This window comes from Tachyglossus aculeatus, chromosome 11 (assembly GCF_015852505.1).
Source record: "Tachyglossus aculeatus isolate mTacAcu1 chromosome 11, mTacAcu1.pri, whole genome shotgun sequence".
Lineage (NCBI taxonomy): Eukaryota > Metazoa > Chordata > Mammalia > Monotremata > Tachyglossidae > Tachyglossus > Tachyglossus aculeatus.
This window is the reverse complement of record NC_052076.1, coordinates 21,706,078-21,731,365: the sequence shown is the minus strand read 5'-3', so window position 1 is coordinate 21,731,365 and position 25,288 is coordinate 21,706,078. Positions and strand designations below refer to the sequence as shown.

General features: G+C 53.6%; 1 protein-coding gene across 4 annotated transcripts in view; it reads left to right on the top strand.

Annotated features, from left to right (window-relative positions):
* The window catches only part of KANSL1 (KAT8 regulatory NSL complex subunit 1), a 98,072-nt gene that overhangs the window by 65,061 nt on the left and 7,723 nt on the right, over positions 1-25,288 (top strand). For all 4 annotated transcript variants that reach the window (XM_038753878.1, XM_038753877.1, XM_038753876.1 and 1 more), the window contains exons 3-7: positions 15,938-16,079; positions 19,356-19,454; positions 22,515-22,630; positions 23,313-23,508; positions 25,071-25,266. In XM_038753878.1, the coding sequence (XP_038609806.1) occupies positions 15,938-16,079; positions 19,356-19,454; positions 22,515-22,630; positions 23,313-23,508; positions 25,071-25,266 (749 nt within the window). The remainder of the gene's footprint in view (positions 1-15,937; positions 16,080-19,355; positions 19,455-22,514; positions 22,631-23,312; positions 23,509-25,070; positions 25,267-25,288) is intronic.

Genomic DNA, 25,288 nt, shown 5'->3' with positions numbered 1-25,288 from the left:
CAGGCCCATGCTCTTTCCACTTGGCTGTGCTGCTTGGGAAAAGAGCAGCCTAGCTCAAGAAGCAGATTGCTTAAAGGATAGAGAATGGGCCTAGGAGTCAGAGAATTTTGGTTCTGATCCCAGCTCCGCTACTTCTCTGCTTTGTGACCTTGAGGCATAGAGAAGTTAAGTGATTTGCCCAATACCTCATCTGTAAAATCGAGATTAAGATTGTGCACCCCATTTGGAATTGAGACTGTGTAGTAAGTGCTTAACAAATACCATGTACAAATAAAAGAGAGACAGCGTACTCCACTCCTCCCATCCGCAGGGGCAGAACGCATGTATGAGAGAACCAAGATTTGGAGTTTTAAAAATGAGTCATCTGGGAGGGTGAGTTGAGTGGTTTTAAATTCGAATAAAAATCAGGTTGGAATTTCTAATGTTTCACAGATTTCAGCTGCTTTGGGATTTATTTTAGGGTTTATATTTGGATTCACCTACACAGCTGGCAGGTGTTCAGAAATAGTTGCCAGGAACCCAGATGGTTAAAAGAGCCTTGGGCGCTGGCCCATCAGCACAGCCTAGTTTCAGATGGGGTGTCCAGCTCTGGCACCAGCACTCAACACTGCTGGCTGCCCGGCCCGGTGGGAGGCATAGGGTTAGGGCCCTCCCTGTCACAGCCAAAGGGAAGACACAACTCCCCAAGGGAACAGATGGGGGTGGGCCGCTTGTTCCGCAGCCCCAAGGAGTTCCCCAGCTCTTTTCCAGAGTCAGGAAAAAGGAAGTCTCCTAGAGAGATGGTTATATTTGCATTTTCTGCTCCGAAAGCAAGTTTCCATTCTCCAAGGAACGTCTGCTCTGTGCGGACAGACTGGGCGAGGACAACAGAGTGGGTAGACACGATCCCTGCCCCCAAGGGGGTGATAGTCTAGAGGGGGAGATGGACGTGAAAATAAGTTACGGATAGGGTAAGTGCCAGATACAGACCTGAGTGCTGTGGGGCTGAGGATGGGGTGAATATCAAGTGCGTCGAGGGTACACATGTGACTCCGGGGAGTGGTGGGGGAGGCAGGTAAGGGACGTGAGGGTTTAGGGAAGGGTTCTTGGAGAAGATGTGAATTCCAGAGGTTTTGAAGGTGGGGAGAGTGGTGGACTCTCGGCTGTGACGGGGAAGGGAGTTACAGGCCAGAGAGAGAACCTGGGCAAGGGGTCTGCAGTGAGATACGTGAGTTTGAGTTGGTTGGTGTCAGAGGGGTGAAGTGTGTCGGCTGGGTTGTGGCGGGTGATCAGCGAGGTAAGGTAGGAGGGAGAAGTGATTGAGTTCTTTAAAGCCAGTGGTAAGTAGTTTCTGTTTGAGGCAGAAGTGGCTGGGCACTTCAGAAAAATGATCTGGGCAGCAGGGTGAAGGATGGACTGGAGAGGCAGGAGGCAGGGAGGTCAGGATGGAGGCTGATGCAGTAGTTGAGGTGGGATGGGCTAAGTGCTTGGATCGGCCCAGAGGCTGTTGGGATAATAATAATAATAATAATAATAAAGAAGAAGAAGAAGAAGGATGGCATTTATTAAGCCCTTACTATGTGCAAAGCACTGTTCTAAGTGCTGGGGAGGTTACAAGGTGATCAGGTTGTCCCACAGGGGGCTCACAGTCTTAATCCCCATTTTACAGATGAGGTAACTGAGGCACAGAGGAGTTAAGTGACTTGCCCAAAGTCACACAGCTGACAATTGGTGGAGCTGGGTTTTGAACCCATGACCTCTGACTCCAAAGCCCGGGCTCTCTCCACTGAGCCACGCTGCTTCTTTTGGAGAAGTGGATGGAGTGGAAGGGAAGACTGCCAGGATTCAGTGACAGGTTGACTAATGAAGGAGTTGAGTTTGAGGGCAATGCCAAGACTGTGGGATTCGGAGACGGAAGATGGCGGTGTTCTCTTCCGTGATCAGGAGGACCGGGTCTGGGTGGGAAGATGAGGAGTTCGGTTTTGAACATGCTAAGTGTGAGGTGTAGGCAGGACATGCAAGTAGAGATATCCTGAAGGCAGGAGGAAAAGCAAGACTGCAGAGGAGGAGAGAGAAAGAAGCTGAAAAGATAGATTTTCAGGGAAGCAGCATGGCTCAGTGGAAAGAGCGTGGGCTTGGGAGTCAGAGGTCATGGATTCCAATCCCGGATCTGCCACTTGTCAGCTGTGACACCTTGGGTAAGTCACTTAACTTCCCTGTGCCTGTTACATCATCTGTAAAATGGGGATTAAGACTGTGAGCCCCATGTGGGACAACCTGATCACCTTGTATCCTCCCCAGTGCTTAGAACAGTGTGTTGCACATAGTAAGCGCTTAACAAATGTCATCATTATTATTTGGAAATCCTCCACGTAGAGATGGTAGTTGAAGCCTTGGGAGCGAATGAGTTCTCCGAGGGAGTCGGTGTAGATGGAGGGGTAGAAAGGGACCCAGAACTGCGCCTTGAAGGGGGCCCCTGCCGTTCAGGGGTGGGAGGAGGAGGAGGAGCGGGCAGAGAGCTAGCAAGGAGAACCAGGAGAAGGCAGTGGCGATGGAGAAGCTAAGGACAGATAAGGTTCCAGCATTCCCAGGGTGATGGTCTACCCCAGTGCTGGCGAGTCCGTGAGCGGAGATGGTACAGGCTGGTGGCAATGGCCCAGGGACAAGGGGGTCTCAGCAGCATGCTTTGGGGTACCTAGGATCCAGGGGCGGCTGTGTCTGAGCTGAGCTAGATGTTCCCTGGGGCATAGCAGCGGGAAGATGGATCAATCAATAAATAATGCATTGAGCCCTTATTGTGTGCAGAGAAGTGTGCCAAGAGCTTGGGAGAGCACACTGTGATGTGGTTGGTAGACACATTCCCTGCCCACAGTGAGCTTACAGTCTAGAGGGGAGGCAGGCATTAATATAAATAACAGAATTGAGGATATGTACATAAGTGCTTTGGGGCTGAGGGAAGGGTGAATGAAGGGTGCAAATCCAAGTGCAAGGGTGATGCAGAAGGGAGTGGGAGAAGAGAAATGAGGGCTTAGTTGGAGAAGGATCGGGGACTCTTAGGCGAAGGCCAGTCACATCGATGGCAACCAAGTCTCTCAACTTACAGTTTTTTTCTGGTCCCTAAGATAGCGTATAACCCAGAAAGCAACAAATCTGGCTGGGTGAAGAGAAGATTAGCCCAGCAGGGGCAATCTCCCAATCAGTGGTATTGATCTGCACTTGCTGGGTGCAGAGACCACTGCACTGAGCGGTTGGGAGAGTGCAGTACAGTAAGTAGATGTGCTTCCTACCTTCAGGGCTTACAGTCTGGGGCCACGGGTTGGGAAGATACTCTGCCTGGCCCACAGGACCCCCTTGACTCCTGCTCGCATGACCTCCTCAGTGACAAGGGGGAGCGAATGGCTTCAGCTCATGTCAAGCTGGTATGCAGATGGAGAGCAGTGGTCCCGTGGTGGGGGGAATGGGCCATGTTGATCAATTGAGCGATTGATTGGTTCTGGGAACATGCCCACCGCAGCTTGGGGGTTCATGTAAAATGCAGACCTGAAATAGTAATAATAATGGTGGTATCTGTTACGTGTTTACTATGTGCCAAGCCTGGTGTTAAGCACTGGGGTCTCCAGTGGCTACTAATCAACCTACGCATCAGGCAAAAACTCCTCATTCTTGGCTTCAAGGCTCTCCGTCACCTCACCCCCTCTTACCTCACCTCCCTTCTTTCCTTCTACCGCCCAGCCCGCACCCTCCGCCCCTCTGCCGCTAATCTCCTCACTGTGCCTCATTCTTGCCTGTCAATCAATCAATCGTATTTATTGAGCGCTTACTATGTGCAGAGCACTGTACTAAGCGCTTGGGAAATACAAATTGGCAACACATAGAGACAGTCCCTACCCAACAGTGGGCTCACAGTCTAAAAGGGGGAGACGGGGAACAAAACCAATCATACTAACAAAATAAAATAAATAGAATAGATATGTACAAGTAAAAGAAATAAATAGAGTAATAAATATACATATATACAGGTGCTGTGGGGAAGGGAAGGATTGTGTTATTGTATTATTATTACAATACAACAATAAACAGACACATTCCCTGCCTACAAGGAGAATCTGTCCCGCCGTCGACCCCCGGCCCACGTCCTCCCCCTAGCCTGGAATGCCCTCCCTCTGCCCATCCGCCAAGCTAACTCTCTTCCTCCCTTCAAAGCCCTACTGAGAGCTCACCTCCTGCAGGAGGCCTTCCCAGACTGAGCCCCCTCCTTCCTCTTCCCCTCCTCCCCCTCCCTATCCCCCCTGCCCTACCTCCTTCCCCTCCCCACAGCACCTATATATATATGTTTGCACAGATTTATTACTCTATTTATTTTACTTGTACATATTTACTATTCTATTTATTTTATTTTGTTAATATGTGTTGTTTTGTTTTCTGTCACCCCGTTCTAAACTGTGAGCCCGCTATTGGGTAGGGACCGTCTCTATATGTTACCAACCTGTACTTCCCAAGCACTTAGTACAGTGCTCTGCACACAGTAAGCACTCAATAAATATGATTGAATGAATGAATGAATGAATAAAAGTTAATCAGATCAGACAAGTTCTTGTCCCACATGGGATTCAGAGTCCAAGTAGAAGCGAGAACAGATTCATTCATTCATTCAATCGCTAGCTTGGCGGATGTGCAGAGTGAGGGCATTCCAGGCCAGGGGGAGGATGTGGGCCGGGGGTTGACGGCGGGACAGGCGAGAACGAGGCACAGTGAGGAGGTTAGCGGCAGAAGAGCGGAGGGCGCGGCCTGGGCTGTAGAAGGAAAGAAGGGAGGTGAGGTAGGAGGGGGCGAGGTGATGCAGAGCCTTGAAGCCGAGGATGAGTTTTTGCCTGATGCGTAGGTTGATTGGTAGCCACTGGAGATTTTTGAGGAGGGGAGTAACATGCCCAGAACGTTTCTACACAAAGATGATCCGGGCAGCAGCGTGAAGTATAGATTGCAGTGGGGAGAGACAGAAGGATGGGAGATCAGAGAGGATGCTGATGCGGTAATCCAGTCGAAATAGGATAAGAGATTGAACCAGCAGGGTAGCGGTTTGGTTGGAGAGGAAAGGGTGGATCTTGGTGATGTTGCGGAGGTGAGACGGGCAGGTTTTGGTATTCAGCATGATTCAACAGATATTGAATCATCATTTTATAGTTGAGGAAACTGAGGCACTGAGAAGTTGAGTGACTTGAAATGGTCACAAAACAGGTAAGTGGCGGAGCCGGGATTAGAACCAAGTTCCTTTGACTCCCAGGCCTGGGCTCTTTCCACTAGGCCACATTGCTTCCCAACTTTTGAGTAGTAAGAATGGTAGTAATAGTATTTGTTAAGCATCTTCTGAGTGCAGGTAACTGGACTCTACCCTGGGGTTGTCATGTTTTGCACTCGCCTGCCTTCTCCCCCTGCCCTGGGGCTCCCCCCCCCCCCCCCCCATTCACATATGACAGACCTCCACTCTCTCAATCAGTCAGTTAGTCCTATTTATTGAGAGCTTACTGTGTACAGAGCACTATACTAGGTCCTTGGGAGAGTACAATAGAACACCACCTTCAAAGCCTTACTAAAATCACACTTCCTTCAAGAGGCCTTCTCCCAATTCGTTTCCCCTACCCGCTCTCCCTTCTGCGCCGCCTGTGCACTTGATATTTAAACAACTTGCTATTCACCCCACCCGCAGGCCCATAGCACATATGTCCATATGCATATGCCTTGCCATTTCCCTTATCTATCATTCATAGTCATGTCTTTCTCTCCCTCTACTCGGGAAGTTCCTTATGGGCAGGTATCGTGCCTGCCAATGTTATTATATTGCCCTCTCCCAAGTGCTTAGTACAGTGCTCTGCACAGAGTAAGCATTCAATACATATCATTGAATGATTGAGCAGACCAAACGGAGGCTCCTCTGCCTTCCAGCCCTCCCATCTGGCCTCACTGACGTCGGAAAGTTGACGTCTGCGGAAGGCGGACTGTCTCTTGGCTGCAGCGGAATTTGAATCCTGGACTTGAGGCCTGTTGCACAGAAGCCCAGAAATTCCTTTGATTGTGAAATCAATGAGGTAACCATGGTCTGGAAAACACCGGATGGGCTAGGAGGGCGGGGGTGCCAGGCTCCAGCCCCCCCACCCCTCCTTCCCTGCAAACAGCAGACTGGTCTGACTCTGTGGAGCTCCCAGGGGGTGGAGCTCCGTGTGTGCTGGCCATGGATTCTTCACAGAGCCTAAGAGGCAGTGCTGGCTACAGGAAGGTGCCCAGGCCTGAGGGGTAGAGGACCTGGGGTCTCATCCCGGCTCCGAATCATATAACTTCTTGGGCGAATCACATAGCTTCTCTGTTCTTCAGTGTCCTCATCTGCAATGTGGGGATTCAGTTCTTGTTCTCCCTCCACCACAGACTGTGACTCCCGTGTGAGAGGGGATTGTGTCCGACCTGGTCAGCCTATATCTGCCCCAGTGTGCAGTTCAAGCCTTGGCACCTAGTAGAGGCTTAACAAAAAGCATAATAAGTAATTGGTTGAAGCAGGAAGTGAAGGTGCTTTCTCCTAACCCCCCTTGCTTTCCTGGGCAGAGCTGAAATTTGGCCTTTCTGAGTGGTAGTGGTAGTGATAATAATAACAATAAAAAAAATGGTACTCGTTAGTGCTTACTCTGTGCCAAGCACTGTTCTAAGCACTGGGGTAGATACAAGTTACAGGTTGGACACAGTCCCTGTCCCACATATAAGGCTCATACTCTTAATCCCCATTTTACAGATGAGGTAACTGAGGCCCAGAGAAGTGAAGTGACTTGCCCAAGGTCACACAGCAGACATGTGACAGAGCCGGGATTAGAACCCAAGTCCTTCTGACTTCCAGGCCGGTGCTGTATCCACTAAGCTGTGCTGCTTTTTGGCTATCCAGGGGATAGCCACATCCTGAACGGTCCATTTGCAGTCACAATGGAGAAACAGCATGGCCTAGGGAAAGGGGCACCAGGCCCAAGCTAGCTGGCCCTGATCGGCTGTGTGATCTTGGGCACATCACCTAGCCTCTCTGGGCTCCCATTTCCATATCTGCGAAATGGGGATAAAATGCCTGATGTCCCTGGATCGGGCTATGAACTCCATGTGGCTCAGGAATCAGGTCCCACCTGAGTCTCTTGTCTCTGCCTCAGGGCTTTCAGGTAGTGCTGGCCACATAGTAGGTACCCCTCCTCTATTGTATCATACTCTCCCAAGCTCTTGGTACAGCGCTGTGCACACAGTAAGCGCTCCATAATACCGTTGATTGTTTGATTTAATATTAGTAGATAGTTAACTATCAATAAATTTATACTGCATTCTCACAGTGCATGTGGCACTGAAGTAGATTGTGGAGGCCCTGGAAGCTCTGCCACTTGTCTGCTCTGTGGCCTTTGGCAAATCACTTCATTTTTCTGGGCCTCAGTTACCTCATCTGCAAAATAGGGATTAAGACTGTGAGCCCTATGTGGGAAAGGGACTGTGTCCAACTGATTTGCTTGTGTCCACCCCAAAACTTAGTACAGTGCCTGACACATAGTAAGCACTTAACAAATACCACAACTGCTGCCATTCATTCATTCATTCATTCAGTCATATTTATTGAGCGCTTACTGTGTGCCAAGCACTGTACTAAGTGCTTGGAAATTGCAATTCGGCAACAGAGACAATCCCTACTCAACAACAGGCTCCCAGTCTAGAAGGGGGAGACAGACAACAAAACTAGTAGACAGGCATCAATAGCATCAGAATAGATAAGTAGAATTATAGGTATATATACATCATTTGCTTGCCAAATCCAACGGCTCATACTCTGTCCTAATCCTCCTCGACCTCTCAGCTGCCTTCGACACTGTGGACCACCCCCTTCTCCTCAACACGTTATCTGACCTTGGCTTCACAGACTCCGTCCTCTCCTGGTTCTCCTCTTATCTCTCCGGTCGTTCTTTCTCAGTCTCTTTTGCAGGCTCCTCCTCCCCCTCCCATCCTCTTACTGTGGGGGTTCCCCAAGGTTCAGTGCTTGGTCCCCTTCTGTTCTCAATCTACACTCACTCCCTTGGTGACCTCATTCGCTCCCACGGCTTCAACTATCATCTCTACGCTGATGACACCCAGATCTACATCTCTGCCCCTGCTCTCTCCCCCTCCCTCCAGGCTCGCATCTCCTCCTGCCTTCAGGACATCTCCATCTGGATGTCCGCCCGCCACCTAAAGCTCAACATGTCGAAGACTGAGCTCCTTGTCTTCCCTCCCAAACCTTGTCCTCTCCCTGACTTTCCCATCTCTGTTGACGGCACTACCATCCTTCCCGTCTCACAAGCCCGCAACCTTGGTGTCATCCTCGACTCCGCTCTCTCCTTCACCCCTCACATCCAAGCCGTCACCAAAACCTGCCGGTCTCAGCTCCGCAACATTGCCAAGATCCGCCCTTTCCTCTCCATCCAAACCGCTACCCTGCTAATTCAAGCTCTCATCCTATCCCGTCTGGACTACTGCACTAGCCTTCTCTCTGATCTCCCATCCTCGTGTCTCTCTCCACTTCAATCCATACTTCATGCTGCTGCCCGGATTATCTTTGTCCAGAAACGCTCTGGACATATTACTCCCCTCCTCAAAAACCTCCAATGGCTACCGATCAATCTGCGCATCAAGCAGAAACTCCTCACCCTGGGCTTCAAGGCTCTCCATCACCTCGCCCCCCTCCTACCTCACCTCCCTTCTCTCCTTCTACTGCCCAGCCCGCACCCTCCGCTCCTCCACCACTAATCTCCTCACTGTACCTCGCTCTCGCCTGTCCCGCCATCGACCCCCGGCCCACGTCATCCCCCGGGCCTGGAATGCCCTCCCTCTGCCCATCCGCCAAGCTAGCTCTCTTCCTCCCTTCAAGGCCCTGCTGAGAGCTCACCTCCTCCAGGAGGCCTTCCCAGACTGAGCCCCTTCTTTCCTCTCCCCCTCGTCCCCCCTCTCCATCCCCCCGTCTTACCTCCTTCCCTTCCCCACAGCACCTGTATATATGTATATATGGTTGTACACATTTATTACTCTATTTATTTATTTATTTATTTATTTATTTTACTTGTACATTTCTATCCTACTTATTTTATTTTGTTGGTATGTTTGGTTCTGTTCTCTGTCTCCCCCTTTTAGACTGTGAGCCCACTGTTGGGTAGGGACTGTCTCTATGTGATGCCAATTTGTACTTCCCAAGCGCTTAGTACAGTGCTCTGCACATAGTAAGCGCTCAATAAATACGATTGATTGATTGATCATTAATAAAATAAAAATAGAATAATATATAGAAATATACACAAGTGCTGTAGGGCAGGGATGGGGGTGGTAATAATAATAATAGCATTTATTAAGCACTTACTATGTGTAAAGCACTGTTCTAAGCACTGGGGAGGTTACATGGTGATCGGGTTGTCCCATGGGGGGCTCACAGTCTTAATCCCCATTTTACAGATGAGGTAACTGAGACACAGAGAAGTTAAGTGACTTGCCCAAAGTCACACAGATGACAATTAGGAGAGCTGGGATTTGAACCTCTGAGTCCAAAGCCCATGGATAGAGCAGAGGGAAGGAGTCGGGGCGATGGGGGGGAGGAAGAGCAGAGGAAAAGGGGGGCTCTGTCTGGGAAGGCCTCCTGGAGGAGGTGAGATCTCAGTAGGGCTTTGAAGGGAGGAAGAGAGCTAGTTTGGCGGATGTGAAGAGGCAGGGCATTCCAGGCCAGGGGAAGGACGTGGGCCAGGGGTCGACAGCGGGACAGGCGAGAACGAGGCCCAGTGAGGAGGTTAGCGACAGAGAAGCGGAGGGTGTCGGCTGGGCAATAGAAGCAGAGAAGGGAAGTGAGGTAGGAGGGGGCAAGGTGATGGAGAACTTCGAAGCCAATAGTAAGGAGTTTTTGCTTCATACAAAGGTTGATAGGAAACCACTGGAAATTTGTGAGGGGGGGGGGCGGGGGGCATGCCCAGAGTGTTTAATAATAATATATGTATCACTAGGTCTCACTCACCAGCCAAATAGGCTATTTGGTGTGCCAGACTCAGGCCTCCATGGCTCTTAACCACAAGTTACAGGATTGTGTTGCTGGGCCGTGGGTCCCAGGGCGGACCCAGAGTATGATGAGGGTTGGGGTAGGGGTGACGGTGGTAAGGGTCGTGCAGTGTCATCTGAGCTGGGAGTCCCCCGAATGTGTAGGTTGTGGCCAGCATCGTGCCTGACCCCAAGAAGATCCCTTGACAACGTGTTCTGGTGTGAGGGATGGGTGGGGGGGCGGGGGGGGGGGGGGCAGTAGCAGGCGGGAGCACCGGTGATCGCTGACCTTTCATGCAGCAGTTTTCCCTGCAGAGCGAGCGAGCCAGCGAGCAAACGGAAGGACGGGCAGGGAAGAGGGCCAGTTCAGACAAGTCGTACGATGACTCAGCATTCCTCTCCTCCCTCCTTTCCTTCTCCCTTCCACCCTCCCCGCACCAAAAGTCATGTACTGTCTCAGGGGGATTCTATAACTCTAGTTTAGTTCTAAATCTTGAGGCTGGGAGAGGAGGAGGAGGAGGGGGAGAGAGAGAGAAAGAGAGAAAGAGAGCATGCGCAAGCGTTTACTTGCAGTGGAACACTCTCAGCTCTTTTCAAGGGTCAGGTTAAATTCACTCCCCTTCAGCTCTTCCTGTGGAAATGTTGTCGTGACCTTTCTGTGTTGCAGAGTGCATGTACAGTAAATGGAAAATTGGCTCCGTCCTGGGGTTGGTGATGTCGTTTGAGCAATGGGAAGTGGAGGATTCCACTATTCTGGCAACAATTTTGCTTGTGTCCCTCCTCCTTGAGATTGTAAGCGCCTTGAGGACAAGGGGCCATGTCCCCGGCTTCTCTTGGACTCTGTGGAGCAGGTAGGGCTCTGCTCAGAGTTGGGATTCAGTCGGGGTACCCTGCTGGTTGGTTTATTAAGCCGTCCTCCCCCCCGCCCCCGTCGTCCACCCTTCTTTGTGACCCAGTCTGCTTGGCCCTGCCCCATATTTCATCGTGTTGTGTCATGTTGTGCAGACTGGGGAAGGCTGTGTTCGAATTGGCCAACTGCCTACTTGAGTGCTCTCCTCCTCATCATCATCATCATGACATTTCTTAGGCGCTTACTATGTGCAAAGCACTGTTCTAAGCACTGGGGTAGATACAAGGTAATTAGGTTGCCCCACATGATGCTCACAGTCTTAATCCCCATTTTGCAGATGAGGTAACTGAGGCTCAGAGATGTTAAGTGACTTGCCCAAGGTCACACAGCAGATGTGGCGGAGCCGGGATTAGAACCCATGACCTCTGACTCCCAAGCCCCTGCTCTTTCCACTGAGCCATGCTACCTCTGCTGTCCCTCTGTTTAGGTAGTCCCTTTGGGTGAGGAAGTTGTAGTTTGGGACTGGTGGTCCAGTTCCTCCTGAGCTGAAAACATGCGGAAGATATGGAGGGAGGGCATCTGTTTGGGCCCTGGGGCTGTCCGTCTGGTGGGTGTTGCGGGCTGCAGAGCCTTGCATCTTGGTACCCCCACTACAGACTGGCGGGGGTGTTTTGGTCTCACCTTTACAACATTGCCAAGATCCTCCCTTTCCTCTGTATCCAAGATCCTCCCTTTCCTCTGTATCCAGACCAGTACCACGTTCATACAGTCCCTCATCCTATCCCTAGATTACTGCATCAGCCTCCTTTCTGACCTGCCAACCTCCTACCTCTCCCCACTCCAGTCCCTACTTCACACTGCTGCCTGGATTGTCTTTCTACAGAAACGTTCAGGGCATGTCACTCCCCTCCTCAAAAGTCTCCACTGCAGCGTGGCTCAGTGGAAAGAGCATGGGCTTTGGAGTCAGAGGTCATGGGTTCAAATCCCGACTCCGCCAATTATCAGCTGTTCAACTTTGGGCAAGTCGCTTGACTTCTCTGTGCCTGTTACCTCATCTGTAAAATGGGGATTAAGACTGTGAGCCCCCCCGTGGGACAACCTGATCACCTTGTAACCTCCCCAGTGCTTAGAACATTGCTTTGCACATAGTAAGCGCTTAATAAATGCCATCATCATTATTATTATTGCCTATCCACCTTTGTATCACACAAAAAACTCCTCACTATTGGCTTTAAAGCTCTCTGTTAATGTTACCTCCTCCTACCTCACCTCCTCTCTCTCCTTCTGCATCCCAGCCCACACACTCCACTCCTCTGGTGCTAACCTTCTCACTGTGCCTCCATCTTGCCTGTCTCACCACCGACCCCTGGCCCTCATCCTGCCTCTGGCTTGGAACGGCCTCCCTCGTCAAATCTGCCAGACAGTGAATACCCCACCCCCCCTTCAAAGCCCTACTGAAGGCACATCTCCTCCAAGAGGATTTCCCAGACAAAGCCCCACTTTTCCTTAGTTCCCACTCCCTTCCATGACACCCTGACTCGCTCCCTTTGCTCTTCCCCCTCCCCCCCCGCCCCATAGCAATTATGTATATATAATTTTATTTACATTGATGCCTGTTTACTTGTATTGATGTCTGTCTCCCTCCACCTCTGTAGACTGAGCTCGTTGTGGGCAGGGATTGTCTCTATTGCTGTATTGCAGTTTCCAAGCACTTAGTACAGTGCTTTGCACCCAGTTATCACTCAGTAAATACGATTGAATGAATGAATGTTAACTGGCTTGTTTAAAGGTGGACGGTCCCTGGTTTGTAGGCGGTCCCTGGTGTGTACCCCATCTGTTTGTGCCTGGTCTGGTGCATCCCTGCCTTGTGGCCCAGTCTCTTCGTAATAATAGTAATAGTGATGATGATGATGATAATGGTATTTGTTAGGCGCTTGCTATGTGCCAAGCACTGTTCTAAGCACTGGGGGAGGTAAAACTTTATCAGGTTGTCTCAGGTGGGGCTCTCAGTCTTAATCCCCTATTTACAGGATGAGGTAACTGAGGCACAGAGAAGTTAGTGACTTGCCCAAAGTCACAGAGCTGACAAGCGGCAGAGCGGAGATTAGAACCCCACGACCTCTGACTCCCAAGCCTGTGCTCTTCAGAGAAGCAGCGTGGCTTAGTGGAAAGAGCAAGGGCTTGGGAGTCAGAGGTTGTGGGTTTAATCCTGGCTCCACCACTTGTCAGCTGTGTGACTCTGGGCAAGTCACTTAACTTCTCTGTGCCTCAGCTACCTCATCGGTAAAATGGGGATTAAAACTTTGAACCCCACGTGGGATAACTTGATTACCTTGTATCTACTCCAGCACTTAGAACAGTGCTCAGGACGTAGTAAATGCTTAACAAATACCATGATTACTTTATTATTACTATTATTATTATCTCCACTAAGCCACACTGCTTTTGCAGCCTGGACCCTGGCTTGAAGGGCTCTGTCCCTTCCTATCTGCCAATTCCCCCCCATACCAGGCGTTTTGGGGCCCTGCCTGCCTGGTGCACCAGCAGCTGGGTGGGCGATGGAAAACCGTGAATCGATCGGAGGGATGCCACCTGCTGCCTTTGCCACCCCAGCAACCTCCACAGCTTGGGGCACTGAGAGTACTCGGGGATGTCTTTCAGTCAGTGGACTTTATTGAGCACTCTTCTGAGCGCTTTAGAGAGCACAATGCAGTAGGTAGACCTGATCTCAGCCTTCAGAGAGTTTAAAATGCAAAGCAAGAGACAGACATAAAATAAGTTCCAAGAAAAGGAAGCAATTGAGTAGAGGATGTGTGCATAAGTGCTTAGGGGGTAGGGCTGAGTGCATGGGAGAGGCATAGGGAGGGAGAAGCAGCAAGGCCTAGTGGATAGATGAAGGGCCTGGGAGTCAGAAGGACCTGGGTTCTAGTCACCGCTTTGCCACTTGTCTGCTCTCTGACCTTAGGCAAGTCACTGAACTTCTGGGCATCAGTTATGTCATCTGTAAAATGGAGATTAAGACTGTGAGGCCCCTATGGGGACATGGACTATGTCCAACCTGATAAGCTTGTCTCTACCCCAATGCTTAGTACAGTGTGTGGCACACAGTAAGCACTTAAAAGATACCATCAAAAAAGACGGGTGGGGAATAGGGGTTTGGTCTGTGAAAGCTTCCTGTAGGAGATACGATTTCAGGAGTGTTTTGAAGATGAGTAGGGTGCTGGACTGTCAGAGCTCAAGGGGAAGGGAACTCCAGGAAGGAGGGAGGGTGTGAACCAGGAGTCGATTGTTGGGGAGGTGAGGGCTAGGGACAGTGAGTGGGCTGGTGTTAGAAGAGTGAAGTGTGTGGGCAGGGGTTTGGAGGATAAGCTGTGGGGGCTGGAGGAGAGCTGATTGAGAACTGTGAGTTTGTTGGTAGGGAGTTCTTGCTTGATGTAGAGGGCGGCCATCAGAGACACTGGAGCAGCCTGGAGACAAGCCCAGGGCAGGTGGAGAAAGCGAGATCTCGGGCCCTGACCTCAGGGGAGCTCCCACTGCCTCCTGGGGGCTGAGCTGCGGAGGAGGGCATGGGTGGTGGAGGTAGGGAGTAGGGCACGGGCGGTGGGGATCCAGGGGGGCTGGGGATGGGTGGGGGAATTGCGTAGGGGCTGCGTTACCAGGCTCTTGTAAGTGCTGAGCCCACTCATGTTGTACACACTGGTTGCTCAGTGGTGAGAGCCCCAAATTGTTTCTTCCCATCTTCCTCTTCCTCCTCTTCCCTGCTCCAGCCCTGGACTCTTTCCTCAGTTGGCCAAATGCAGTTTGATCCCAGGGCCAGGCTGGGCCAGGCCGGGGCTGACAGCACAGTGGCCCCGTGGATTGTTCCCCTCCACCCTTTCCGTGGTTCGGCTCCACCAGGTGACTCTGGCAAAGCCAGGAACTGGGGGGCAGCCCTGGCCCTACCAGTTGCCCGGCTGCCCACCCTTCTTGTCACCAGTGGAGCAGAGGCCCAGGCCACCATGGGGGAAGGTGGCAGAGGGCTGACAAGTTAATTCCATCCAGGAAGGGGAGAGTGGAGAGTGGACCCCAAGTGCGATGCCAACAAGCACAGTGTCTCTCCCCGCTTTGAAGCCGCAGCCCCAGCTCCCAGCACTGGTAGCCGTGGGGCTCTAAGTCTTGGCCAGCGGTGGAACAGGTCAGGGCTGGGAGGTGGGGGTGACACTTGGTGGACAGGCAGGACCACGAATTGGCATTTGGGCACTTGGGGGGGGCACATTAGTGCCAGTTCTTATGTTTCCCGTTAACTCCCTTGGGCTGCTCTGATGATGTCCACCGGCACCGACCGCAGTTTTGGATCTGTGGAGCCCCCAGATCCCCAGAGAGGAAACTTTGGCCGGGCACACATTCTGCTCGGAGTTGCTCGATCCACCAGTGCGTGTCTGCCTTCTACGCTGCGGCCCGTGGGCCAGCCCGCCTGGTAGGCGGCCCGTCCTCTAGCTGATACCTGGGCTGAGGCGGAGACGGGGCTGACAGGGCGGGAATAGCTGTTAGCTGGGCTCTCTGATTCCCCTCCCGCCCTCTGGTGGCCCATTACTTCTGGTTGGGAATGTGTTTTGAGGTCGGAGGGGTCCCGCCCACACCCACCCACCCCCGCTGCTCGGGGCGGGGCGGGGGGCGGGGAACAAGGTGTCACTCAGGCCGGTATTGATTGCTAACCTTCCCAGTGGCCTGCCGAAGGAGGCACCTGGAGTCCTGGGCCTGAGCCCCTTCCGTGACGGTGGCTGAGTTTAAATGACCGGCTGTATCAAGGCACAGAGACACTGTGTGGCCCCTCCCGTCAACTTCCCCAGGATCGGGAGGTGGAATTTTGCAATGGACCCGCCTCCCTCGTACCCCGACCCCTCTCCCGCACAGCCGGATTTGGTCCAGCAGCTCTGAGCACTGAACTGGAGTGCCCGACCTGGGTTTCTGTAGCGATGACGGCTCGCTGGGGCGGTCCCGGTTCCCAAAGGGCTGAGCTCAAGCCGGGGGAGAAGCGGACATCTGAGATGTCAACAGGCATTTTCCTCTTTGCAGGAGGCAGCGGTCGGAATGGAGGTGGGCCGCCGATCGGGCCGCCGTGGTCAGCCGCTGGAACTGGCTGCAGGCGCACGTCTCTGACCTGGAGTACCGTATCCGGCAGCAGACGGACATTTACAAGCAGATTCGTGCTAACAAGGTAAGAGGCGCCATCTGTTGCTGTCGTCCTCGGCCCCCCAGGCCCCAGCCCCCCGGCCATTGGGTTGCCTGTCAGTGGCTGTCAGCCAAGTCAGAGAGATGGGTACACATGATGTTCTGATGCCAGGGTCTAATTAGCTTAACGCCTGCTGCTGCTGCTGCTGCTTCTACCTGGCAAGGGCACAAGCACCGACGGATGGGATGTTTTGTGAACGTGAGCTTGGACAGGCCGTTCATCTGGGCTGTCAGGGAGCCCGAGAGAGGCTGCGTGATGTCAAGCAGTAGGGACAGGTGAGGTGGCCAGTCCCTGCTATTGGTGGCCTGCCACACGTGGAGGGGATGGGACCTTTGGGCTCTCCCTGCCCCTCGGCCCCCTCTACAAACAGGGAGAGGGTTTGTGTTCGGACTGCTGTGCTCTGAGGCTCCTCCGGGTCGGTCGGCATGGTTTCCTGCCACCCAATCAGCTGCTGCCGCCTTTTGGTCTTGAAGAATCTAAATTCCCGTTGAAGCCACCCTCAGAAAAGACCTTGGACCACTCAGAAAGGTGTGGTTCCCACCAGGTTCTGTCTGCCTGGAGAGGAAGAAGAAAGGATGGTGCGCATTTCCTTGCATGAATGCTGACTGACAAAGCCTTGGGGCACCACAGTAGTACTAGTAGTGGTAGTGGAGGTAGTCACAGCTTTGATTAAATGCTTACTGTGTGCAGAGCATTGTTCTTCACACTGGGGAAGAATACACAGGTAGGAATTAGATTTGGTCCCTGGCCCTTGGGCAGCTCACTGTGAGAATATCAGTGGGGAGATGGGGCTGGAGGCAGACCTGTTGGGAGCCATGATGGAACAATGAAATGCCGCAGTGGCCTAAAATAAATAAATAAATAATAATGTTGGCATTTGTTAAACGCTTACTATGTGCAAAGCACTGTTCTAAGCGCTGGGGGGGATACAAAGTGATCAGGTTGTCCCATGTGGGGTTCACAGTCTTAATCCCCAGTTTACAGATGAGGTAACTGAGGCTCAGAGAAGTTAAGTGACTTGCCCAAGGTCACACAGCAGACGTGGCGGAGTCGGAATTCGAACCCATGACCTCTGACTCCAAAGCCCGTGCTCTTTCCATTGAGCCACGCTGCTTCTCAGAACAGATGTACCAAATGAAAACCGAAATTGGCGGGGTGCTGTGGCTGGAGGAGAGAGCTGCAGGCTCCCTGAGGCTCAGAGACCAAGTAGCCTGGAGCCAGGGCCGGTCTCCCTGGGGCTCAGAGTCCACGCCTCCTGGAGACAGAGCTGGAGTGAGTGCACCAGCAACCGGTCTCACCCGGGCTCCAGCAGTGGCCAGTCTCCCTGGGGCTCAGAGTCCAAGGCCCCTGGAGTTGGAGCTGAAGTGAGCATCCTAGCAGTGGCTGGTCTCCCTGGGGTTTAGAAGAGACCTCGCGCCATACGACCTGTTCTCTTACCTGCCGGGGTGGCGGAAGGCGGGGCGGAATGGAGCCCCCTCGAAGGTGTGGAGAACAGCTGATGCTGCAAAGCGGGAGGGGACGAGGGTGAGGCAAGTCTGCCCGCGGGGGCAGCACAGACCCCCAGCCGCCTGCCTGTCACACTGCATCTGCAGCCAAGGCATCGACTGGGGAGAGAGCTGTTTCTGGGCTGGCAGGAGGTTTGGGAAGGAAATGAGTAGAGAGCAGGAGGGATGCCGGCCCTCCCATGCTGCAGCGGGGAGGGGTCGTTTTCAAAATGGAGAGGGAGGAAGAAGAGCAAGATAAGCTTAATTAATGGAGAACACACTGAATAATAACAATGATAATCGCTTATTATGTGCCGAGCACTGTGCTAAGCCCTACGTTTGATATGATACAATCAGGCCGAACACCCTCTGTCCCACGTGGAGGCACTCAGCCTAAAAGGGCGGGGGATTGGGATTGAACTCCCATTTGGCAGACAAGGAAACTGAGGCCCAAGGTCACACTGCAGGCAAGGGGCGGAGCCAGAATGAGAACCCGGGCCACGTTGCTTCCCATTCCCTTCCCTTTCCTTTCCAGGGGTTAAACACTGTGAGGAACACGAGATTGGGAGGTTAAAGCAGAACTAGCATCCGGTGCTGCAAACTTCAAATGTGACGACACAGCCGGGGGCGGCGTGGCCTTTAATAATAATAATGATGGCATTTATTAAGCGCTTACTACCTGCAAAGCACTGTTCTAAGTGCTGGGGGAGGATACAAGGCAATCAGGTTGTCCCACATGGGGCTCAGCGTCTTCATCCCTATTGTACAGACGAGGGAACTGAGGCACAGAGAAGTTGTGACTTGCCCAAAGTCACACAGCTGACAAGTGGCGGAGCGGGGATTTGAACCCATGACCTCTGACTCCAAAGCCCGTGCTCTTTCTACTGAGCCATGATTGATTTATTGATTGATTAACTGGCAAAGGAAACAAGCAGTTTCATACCAGAGCGTCCGCAGTTTGCACGTCGGCTGATTCAGTCTCACACAACAGGCCGACTCTGGCATCGCCCAGGGCGTTGTTGGTCAGATACAGTTTGGTCAGAGTCTGATGTCTGGCAGTGACTGAAGAAAGACTCTCACAGGCAATGGCAGTGAGACAGCAGCTGTCCAACCAGAGCTTCTGCAGTTTGCAGTTGGGGTGGTTCAGCGCGCCACAGAGCTGATGGGCTCCTCCGTCCCCCAGGTCGTTGAAGCTCAGGCCTTTGTATGTGCACCTGACGCTGCTGGGACTGGGGATCTAGCACTGGCCTTTTCAGCCACACATATACTCAAAGGCAAATTTTCCCATCAGTGGGGTCTTCTGAATTGGCAGGCTAGCTATAAATACAGGCATGTGTGCACACACGCACTTGTCAGGTTGTGGGCAGGGAGCTCTCGCACCTCCCAAGAACAGACAGCTTCCCCCAAAGTTTTCCTGCCTTCACGTTGCCACTGGGTTAGCCCATGTGGCCCCATCTGGCAGTGGGAGGAGACCAGTTCCAGAGGCCTCTCACAGGCTGCCCCAGCGCCCACCTCTCATTGTAGTGGGGGGCCCCATAGGTGGCCAGCGGGAGTCCGCCCACCCGTGCAGCGGCTGGGAGGATGGGGATAGGACCGAGCTTCAGCCTTCAGGGAGGCCGCTCCTCAAGGACCCTCTCTGGCCCCGGTTGGGAAAGAATAGTGGACTTCCTGAGGCCCTGCTGAGGTGCAGCCCCAGCAAACTGGGACCCGGTTTGGGGCCGACGCAACCGCTGCAGCGCAATCATTGGCTTTCTGTGTCTGTTCTTCTGCCCCCCAGGGATTGATCGTCCTGGGAGAGGCCTCTCTCTCTGAGCCCGCTGATGCCTCCCACCTCCCCAGCATGGAGTTGAAGGTGGGGCTTGGGCGGGAGCGACTGGTAAGTGTGCACGGCCCTGCCAAACTGGGCACTGGGGGCTGGCAGGTTAATCGGGAACGGCGATGGTCATTGTGGTGTCAGCTGAGCACTTCTCAATGCTGCGGTGGATGCAGGGTAATTGGGTCACACACGATCTCTGCCACACATGGGGCTCAGTATTTGGAGGAGGGAGAACAGGGATTGAATCGCCATTGTACCGATAAGGAAACTGAGACGCTGAGAAGTGAAGTGACTTGCCCAAGCACACAAGTGACATGGAGAAGGAACTCAAACCCAGATGCCCTGACTTACCAGGCCCTGGCTTTTTCCAGTAGGCCACAACATTCCTTGAGGTCCTTTTCATGTCAGGACAAGTGTGCATGAGTCTCTGACCTGCTTCAATTGTTGTGGCCTCTACTGGCAAAGTCTGAGAACCACGGCCTTGAAAGGCACCAGGCTCAGGCCCCTCTAGCGTCTGGCGTCAGCTGCCTCTGATGGTTCTGGACCTCTGGTTGGGACTGGACTGGAGGAGACGGGAGGGAGAGTGCCCTGGCTTTGGCCTGGGAGTGTAGGGAGGGGTGTTACCAGCGCCTGGGCATTTTCCTTGGATGTGCAGGCTTGCCCACTGTAAAACCCCTGCTCCCCAGACGCCCCCAGGGATCTCCTGCCCCGGACGCAGAGCCAGGCTGACCTGGATCAGATCAGCATTGTTCCCGGCCCAGCAGGCTGTCCTTGGCAGAGAAGCTTGAGGATAGGCGCTCTGTCTGTCTGTCTGTCTGTCTGTCTCTCTCTCTCTCTCTCTCTTTCTCTCTCTCTCTCTCTCTCTCTCCCTCCCCCCCCCCGCTTCCTCCAGTTTCCCTTGCCCTCCCTGAGGCCCCCTCAAACACAGCCATCTGAGTCTTGCTGTGGCCCATGGGCACTGTACCTGCCACTCCCTCTGGGCTTCTCTCCTTCCTTCCTTTTAGTGATTGGAACTTTGAGTTGGGCGAGGGAGGGAGGGAGAGGGAGAAGGAGAGGGAGAAACACTCTCCACACTGATATGTTCCTGCCAGTGTGCCCCGCCAGCTGCAGGACACATTGTAGCCACAGCTGCCTGGGACCTAGTGAAAGGGCAGATACTGACTCTGTGAATGCCCCAGCCAATTAAATGAATGTGCTTGTGAACAAGCATGGTTGCGGGAGGGGGGGGTGTCACACCTGCACAAGTGATGAGTGAGTGAGGGATTCCTCTTGGCTCACCCTGTGGCTTAGGAAAGGGCTGGGGAAGGAAGTCCCCTCGGGCTGTTGTTGACCCTGGGACTGGAAATCAAAATGTTTAAGAAGCAAGAGCTGTGCCTGGTGAGGCAACCAGGGCTGCTGGGGCATATCAGGATTCATTCATTCATTCAATCGTATTTATTGAGCGCTTACTGTATGCAGAACACTGTACTAAGTGTTTGGGAAGTACAAATCAGCAACATATAGAGACGGTCCCTACCCAACAACCGGCTCACAGTCTAGAAGGGGGAGACAGACAACAAAACAAGTAGATGTTGATGCCATCAGAATAAATGGAATTATAGCTATATATATACATCATTAATAAAATATAGTAAATATGTTCAATTAAAAAAGAGTAATACATTTGTACAAATATAGACTGCCTCCTTAGGTGGCGTTCATGTTAAAGTTCTAGATGGGCATCGTTTAGGCCCCTACTGAGGCACTAGTGAGGGGAGGGAGCCCTCTGAGGCTGAATCTTCCTGATAAAGTGGGTGAGGGGAGGGAGCGGGCTGGTGGAAGATGTTTCCTTGGTGGCATTTAACTCATAGCATGTTAGTGCCTCCACCCTCCTGGTCCCCCTGGTGAAAGTTTGGGAGCTAAACCTGGGGGCGAACGACCTCCGAGTCACATCTTGCCATCTTTTTCCAAACACTTTCCCTGCCCAGGTGGTGATGTAAGTGGATCATAGCCAAATCAGGGTGGCTTTGAAAATCAGCTTGAATTTACTGCATGTATTTGGGTGACAGGTCGACCCCCTCTCCCCTGTCATAGATGGGACATTGAGTAATGAATACATAGAGGGCCATTGCACGCGGCAGTAAACTTTATTAGACGCCTACCCTCTACAGAGTGTGTTTGTTACTCAGCACTTAGGAGAATATGGTCTAGTCAGTAAAAATAATAATAATGATAGCATTTATTAAGCACTTACTATGTGCAAAGCACTGTTCTGAGTGCTAGGGAGGTTTCAAGGTGATCAAGTTGTCCCACGGGGGGCTCACAGTCTTCATCCCTATTTTACAGATGAGGTAACAGGCCCAGAGAAGTGAAGTGACTTGCCCAAAGTCACACTGCTGACAAGTGGTGGAGCCGGGATTTGAACCCATGACCTCTGACTCCAAAGCCCGGGCTCCTTCCACTGAGCCACGCTGCTTCTTCAAGCAGTAGACCCCGATCCTATCCCTGCCCTAATGGAGTGTAGTCGGGGAAGCCGGTCTCTAAAAGAAACTACAGGTGGCAGGAAAGGTTCAGCCATCTGCGCCGTTGAGTTGGCTGGGGGACATAAGGTGGGGAGCTGAGCAATTCATTGGGGAAGGCCCCCGGAGGAGGTGTGCTTTCAGGACGACTCTAGAGACGAGTCCTTGTGAGGGACATATTGGACCTGGGGACACTGGGACAAACCTGGGGGGTCCAGCTGCTGCCAAAGTCACGCCAAGGCAGAGGAGGACAAGATGCTCTTGCAGGAATAATAATAATAATAATGGCATTTGTTAAGCGCTTACTACGTGCAAAGCACTGTTCTAAGTGCTGGGGGGGCTACAATGTGATCAAGCTGTCCCATGTAGGGCTCACAGCCTTAATCCCCATTTTTACAGATGAGGTAACAGAGGCTCAGAGAAGTTAAGTGATTTGCCCAAGGTCACACAGCAGACTTGTGGTGGAGCCGGAATTCGAACCCACGACCTCTGACTCCAAAGCCCGGGCTTTTTCCACTGAGCCACGCTGCTTCTTGAGAGGGGGAGGGTGTGTGTGGGTATGGGTGTGGGTGTTGTCTGTGTGTGTGTTGTGTGTGATCACCTCTCCCATTCTCTCGTGCAGGTGACACCCACTGCCCAGCCACGGGAAAACCACAGCGGGCCCAGCAGTCAGGCCACGGACTCCCTGCCTGGGAAGTCCTGTGGCCCCCTGAGACCCGTGAACGGAGTCATTAACCCGTAAGACCCTGTGTCCTCTGCTGCGCTTGCTGTGCTATGCTCGCCCCGTCAGCCCGTGCCCCCCCTGCATGGCCAGCTCTGTCATGGGAGGCTGGGGTGGCCAGTGCAGATGGGGGTGTTTGGAAGGTGGGGAAGAGGTGGGGCCAGTCTGCGTGACACTGCTAATGTCCTCATCGACCGCGCTGAGGGAGTGGGATTGACTGGCCGACTCTGAGGGTCTGCCAGTGCTGGGGAGGAGAGGCGAGGCCTGGGAAGGAGCCATCCCCATTCCACGAAGGATTCACGATCTCCCATGATCCTGAGCCCACAAGCCCCATGGCTGCAGCCCACCCAGCACTCTGCTCGGGGAAGGGCTCCCCACAGGTGGACTGGACCTGGCCCTGCCCCCGCCCCCATGGGGCTTGTGGGCTCAGGATCATGGGAGATCGTGAATCCTTCGTGGAATGGGGACCATGTATAATTTGCACCTGAGTAGTCTCTCCTCATGCTTAGCACAGTGCTTTGCATACAGTAAACTTTTAGTAGGTACTATTGAGACCAGGGAAGAAGAGGGTGCTAGGTGCAGACCCTCGAGGGGAGAATGGTGATGTTTGTCTTACTGCCTGGCCACTCTTTGTGCGGTGCGAACCAGTGGAGCCCAGGAGAGCACTGAGTGGAGCGGATGCTTCTCTCCCCCGAGCAGCCTCCAGCCTGGGCCGGCCGAGCCCCGAGCCGGGGACAACTCTGATGTCGAGGGTCTGCGGCACAAGAAGCAGCGGCTGAATCCGGTCTCGGCCCTGGCGGACGGCACCTGCGTGGCGGCCCGGGCCCGGCCCGTCCTCAGCTGCAAGAAGAGGAGACTGGTTCGGCCCAGCGCCATCCTCCCCTTGTCCAAGAAGGTCAGTGTGCGTGTGCATCCGTGTCCAGGCAGGTTCACGCGTGTGCTGCTGCTTCCCAGTGGATCCAGCATGGAGCAGTCTTGCAGCGGTGAGGTCAGGAGACCTCCTGACTCCTGGCGAGTGTGGAGCAGAGCGAAGGTGTGCTTACCGGCCCGGTTACCACCTCTGCTGTCATGGTTGGATGCTGTCTGCCCTGGAGCAAAACTGCCTTAGCAGAAGGGTGGCGAAGGGATCCACCGAGTGATGCCCATTAGGGGCCGTGCATGGCACTTAGAGCTTGGGAGAGCAGCACAGCAGCCCGGCTCTTCCGCCCCCAATCCTCTGCTCCCCCTGAGGGGCCAGCACGGTCCAGGCTCAGAACCCAGACGGAGCGAGTGATCGTGGCTCTTCCCGAGAGGATCTCAGATGGCCTGCGCTCTTCTTCCTGCTTTGGCCAGACCGGACCAGGGTTCTGCTTGCCCTTGGCGAGAGGACTACTGCCGGGAGTTTGGGAATCACGTGCTCCCTCAGTGGCTGACATGGCATCGCTAGCTTGGAGGGTGGTTGGGTCCCTGCCGCCAGGAGACAGGGTGCACGCCCCATATGGAGCTTGTTGGTGCCCTGGGGCAGAGGCACAGTGCCCACCGTCCTGGGGGATCACACTCTCACTCTGCTGTGAGGTGCTGGTGGTTCTCTGGACTGCTCTGGGCTCTGGATGCAGTGGCTCAACTCCCTGCTGTTGTTAAGCCAGTGAAGCTCAACTGGCCCTCGGGGGAAACTGCGGCAGTCTCCTCTACGAGATTGGCAGCTCCCCGAGGCAAGGGATCATGCTGACTCTGCTGCACCCTCTCCAGTGGTCAGCACAGAGTTCCCGGAAGCAGTAGGAGCTCAGTAAATAGTATTGGCTGATGTCTGTGCTCTGTCACCTGGTACCAGGGGCTGCCAGAGTAGGGGGGGCGGGGGGATGGGGCAGAAGCAGCAGGAGGCTGAGAGGCCCTGCATCGATCACCTCTGTTTACTTGCAAAACTGAGCCTCCCCTGGCTAATGGGAAAGTCCTTGTTGGGGGCGGGGCCTTGGGGGCTGCTGGCCTCCAGCATCTGGGGCCTTGCCCACCCTAGCCCGACTAGGGCTGATTGGACCTGGTGACCGAAACCCGTCATGCCACGCAACGGCCAGCACTGGGCAGCAACCAGTCCATCTGCCTTAATTGGTGGCTTCTCACCCAGTAGGGTGGCTGCCAGAGGAAACCAGAGACCAACTAACCTGTACTCTGGCCAGCCTGTGCCTGCGTGAGCGTGTGTGTGTGTGGGTGTGTGTGGGTGTGTGTGGGTGTGTGTGTGTCCCATGTCCCTCCATCCCACCCACGTACTCCCCATCCCCACGTGCCACAAGAGCTTTCCTGTCCTTTTGGTCCGTGTGTCTGAGAAATGGAACACCACCTCCCAGCCCCACCAAGAGATGCCCCCAGGGTGGCAGCCTAAGCCATGAGCTGGCCCAGGGCTCATCGGTCAGCACCCCATGGGCGGGGCCAGGCTTGGTTCCCCCCAGCCGACCTTTTCTGTGCTGTGGTTCGATTCCCTAGGCTCTGCGGAACAGTGCCAGCCGCTGTGGCTGTGATGTGAACCCCTCCTGTGCCCTGTGTGGTGGAGGCGGCGGCAGCCCTGGGGGCGGCGGTGGCGGGGGCCCCGGCACCCCAGATATCCAGTATGAAACCCCACTGCTGGAGCGCCTCTCCCAGCTGGATTCCTGCGTCCACCCTGTCCTCGCATTTCCGGACGGTAAGGGCAGAGGCCGAGATGG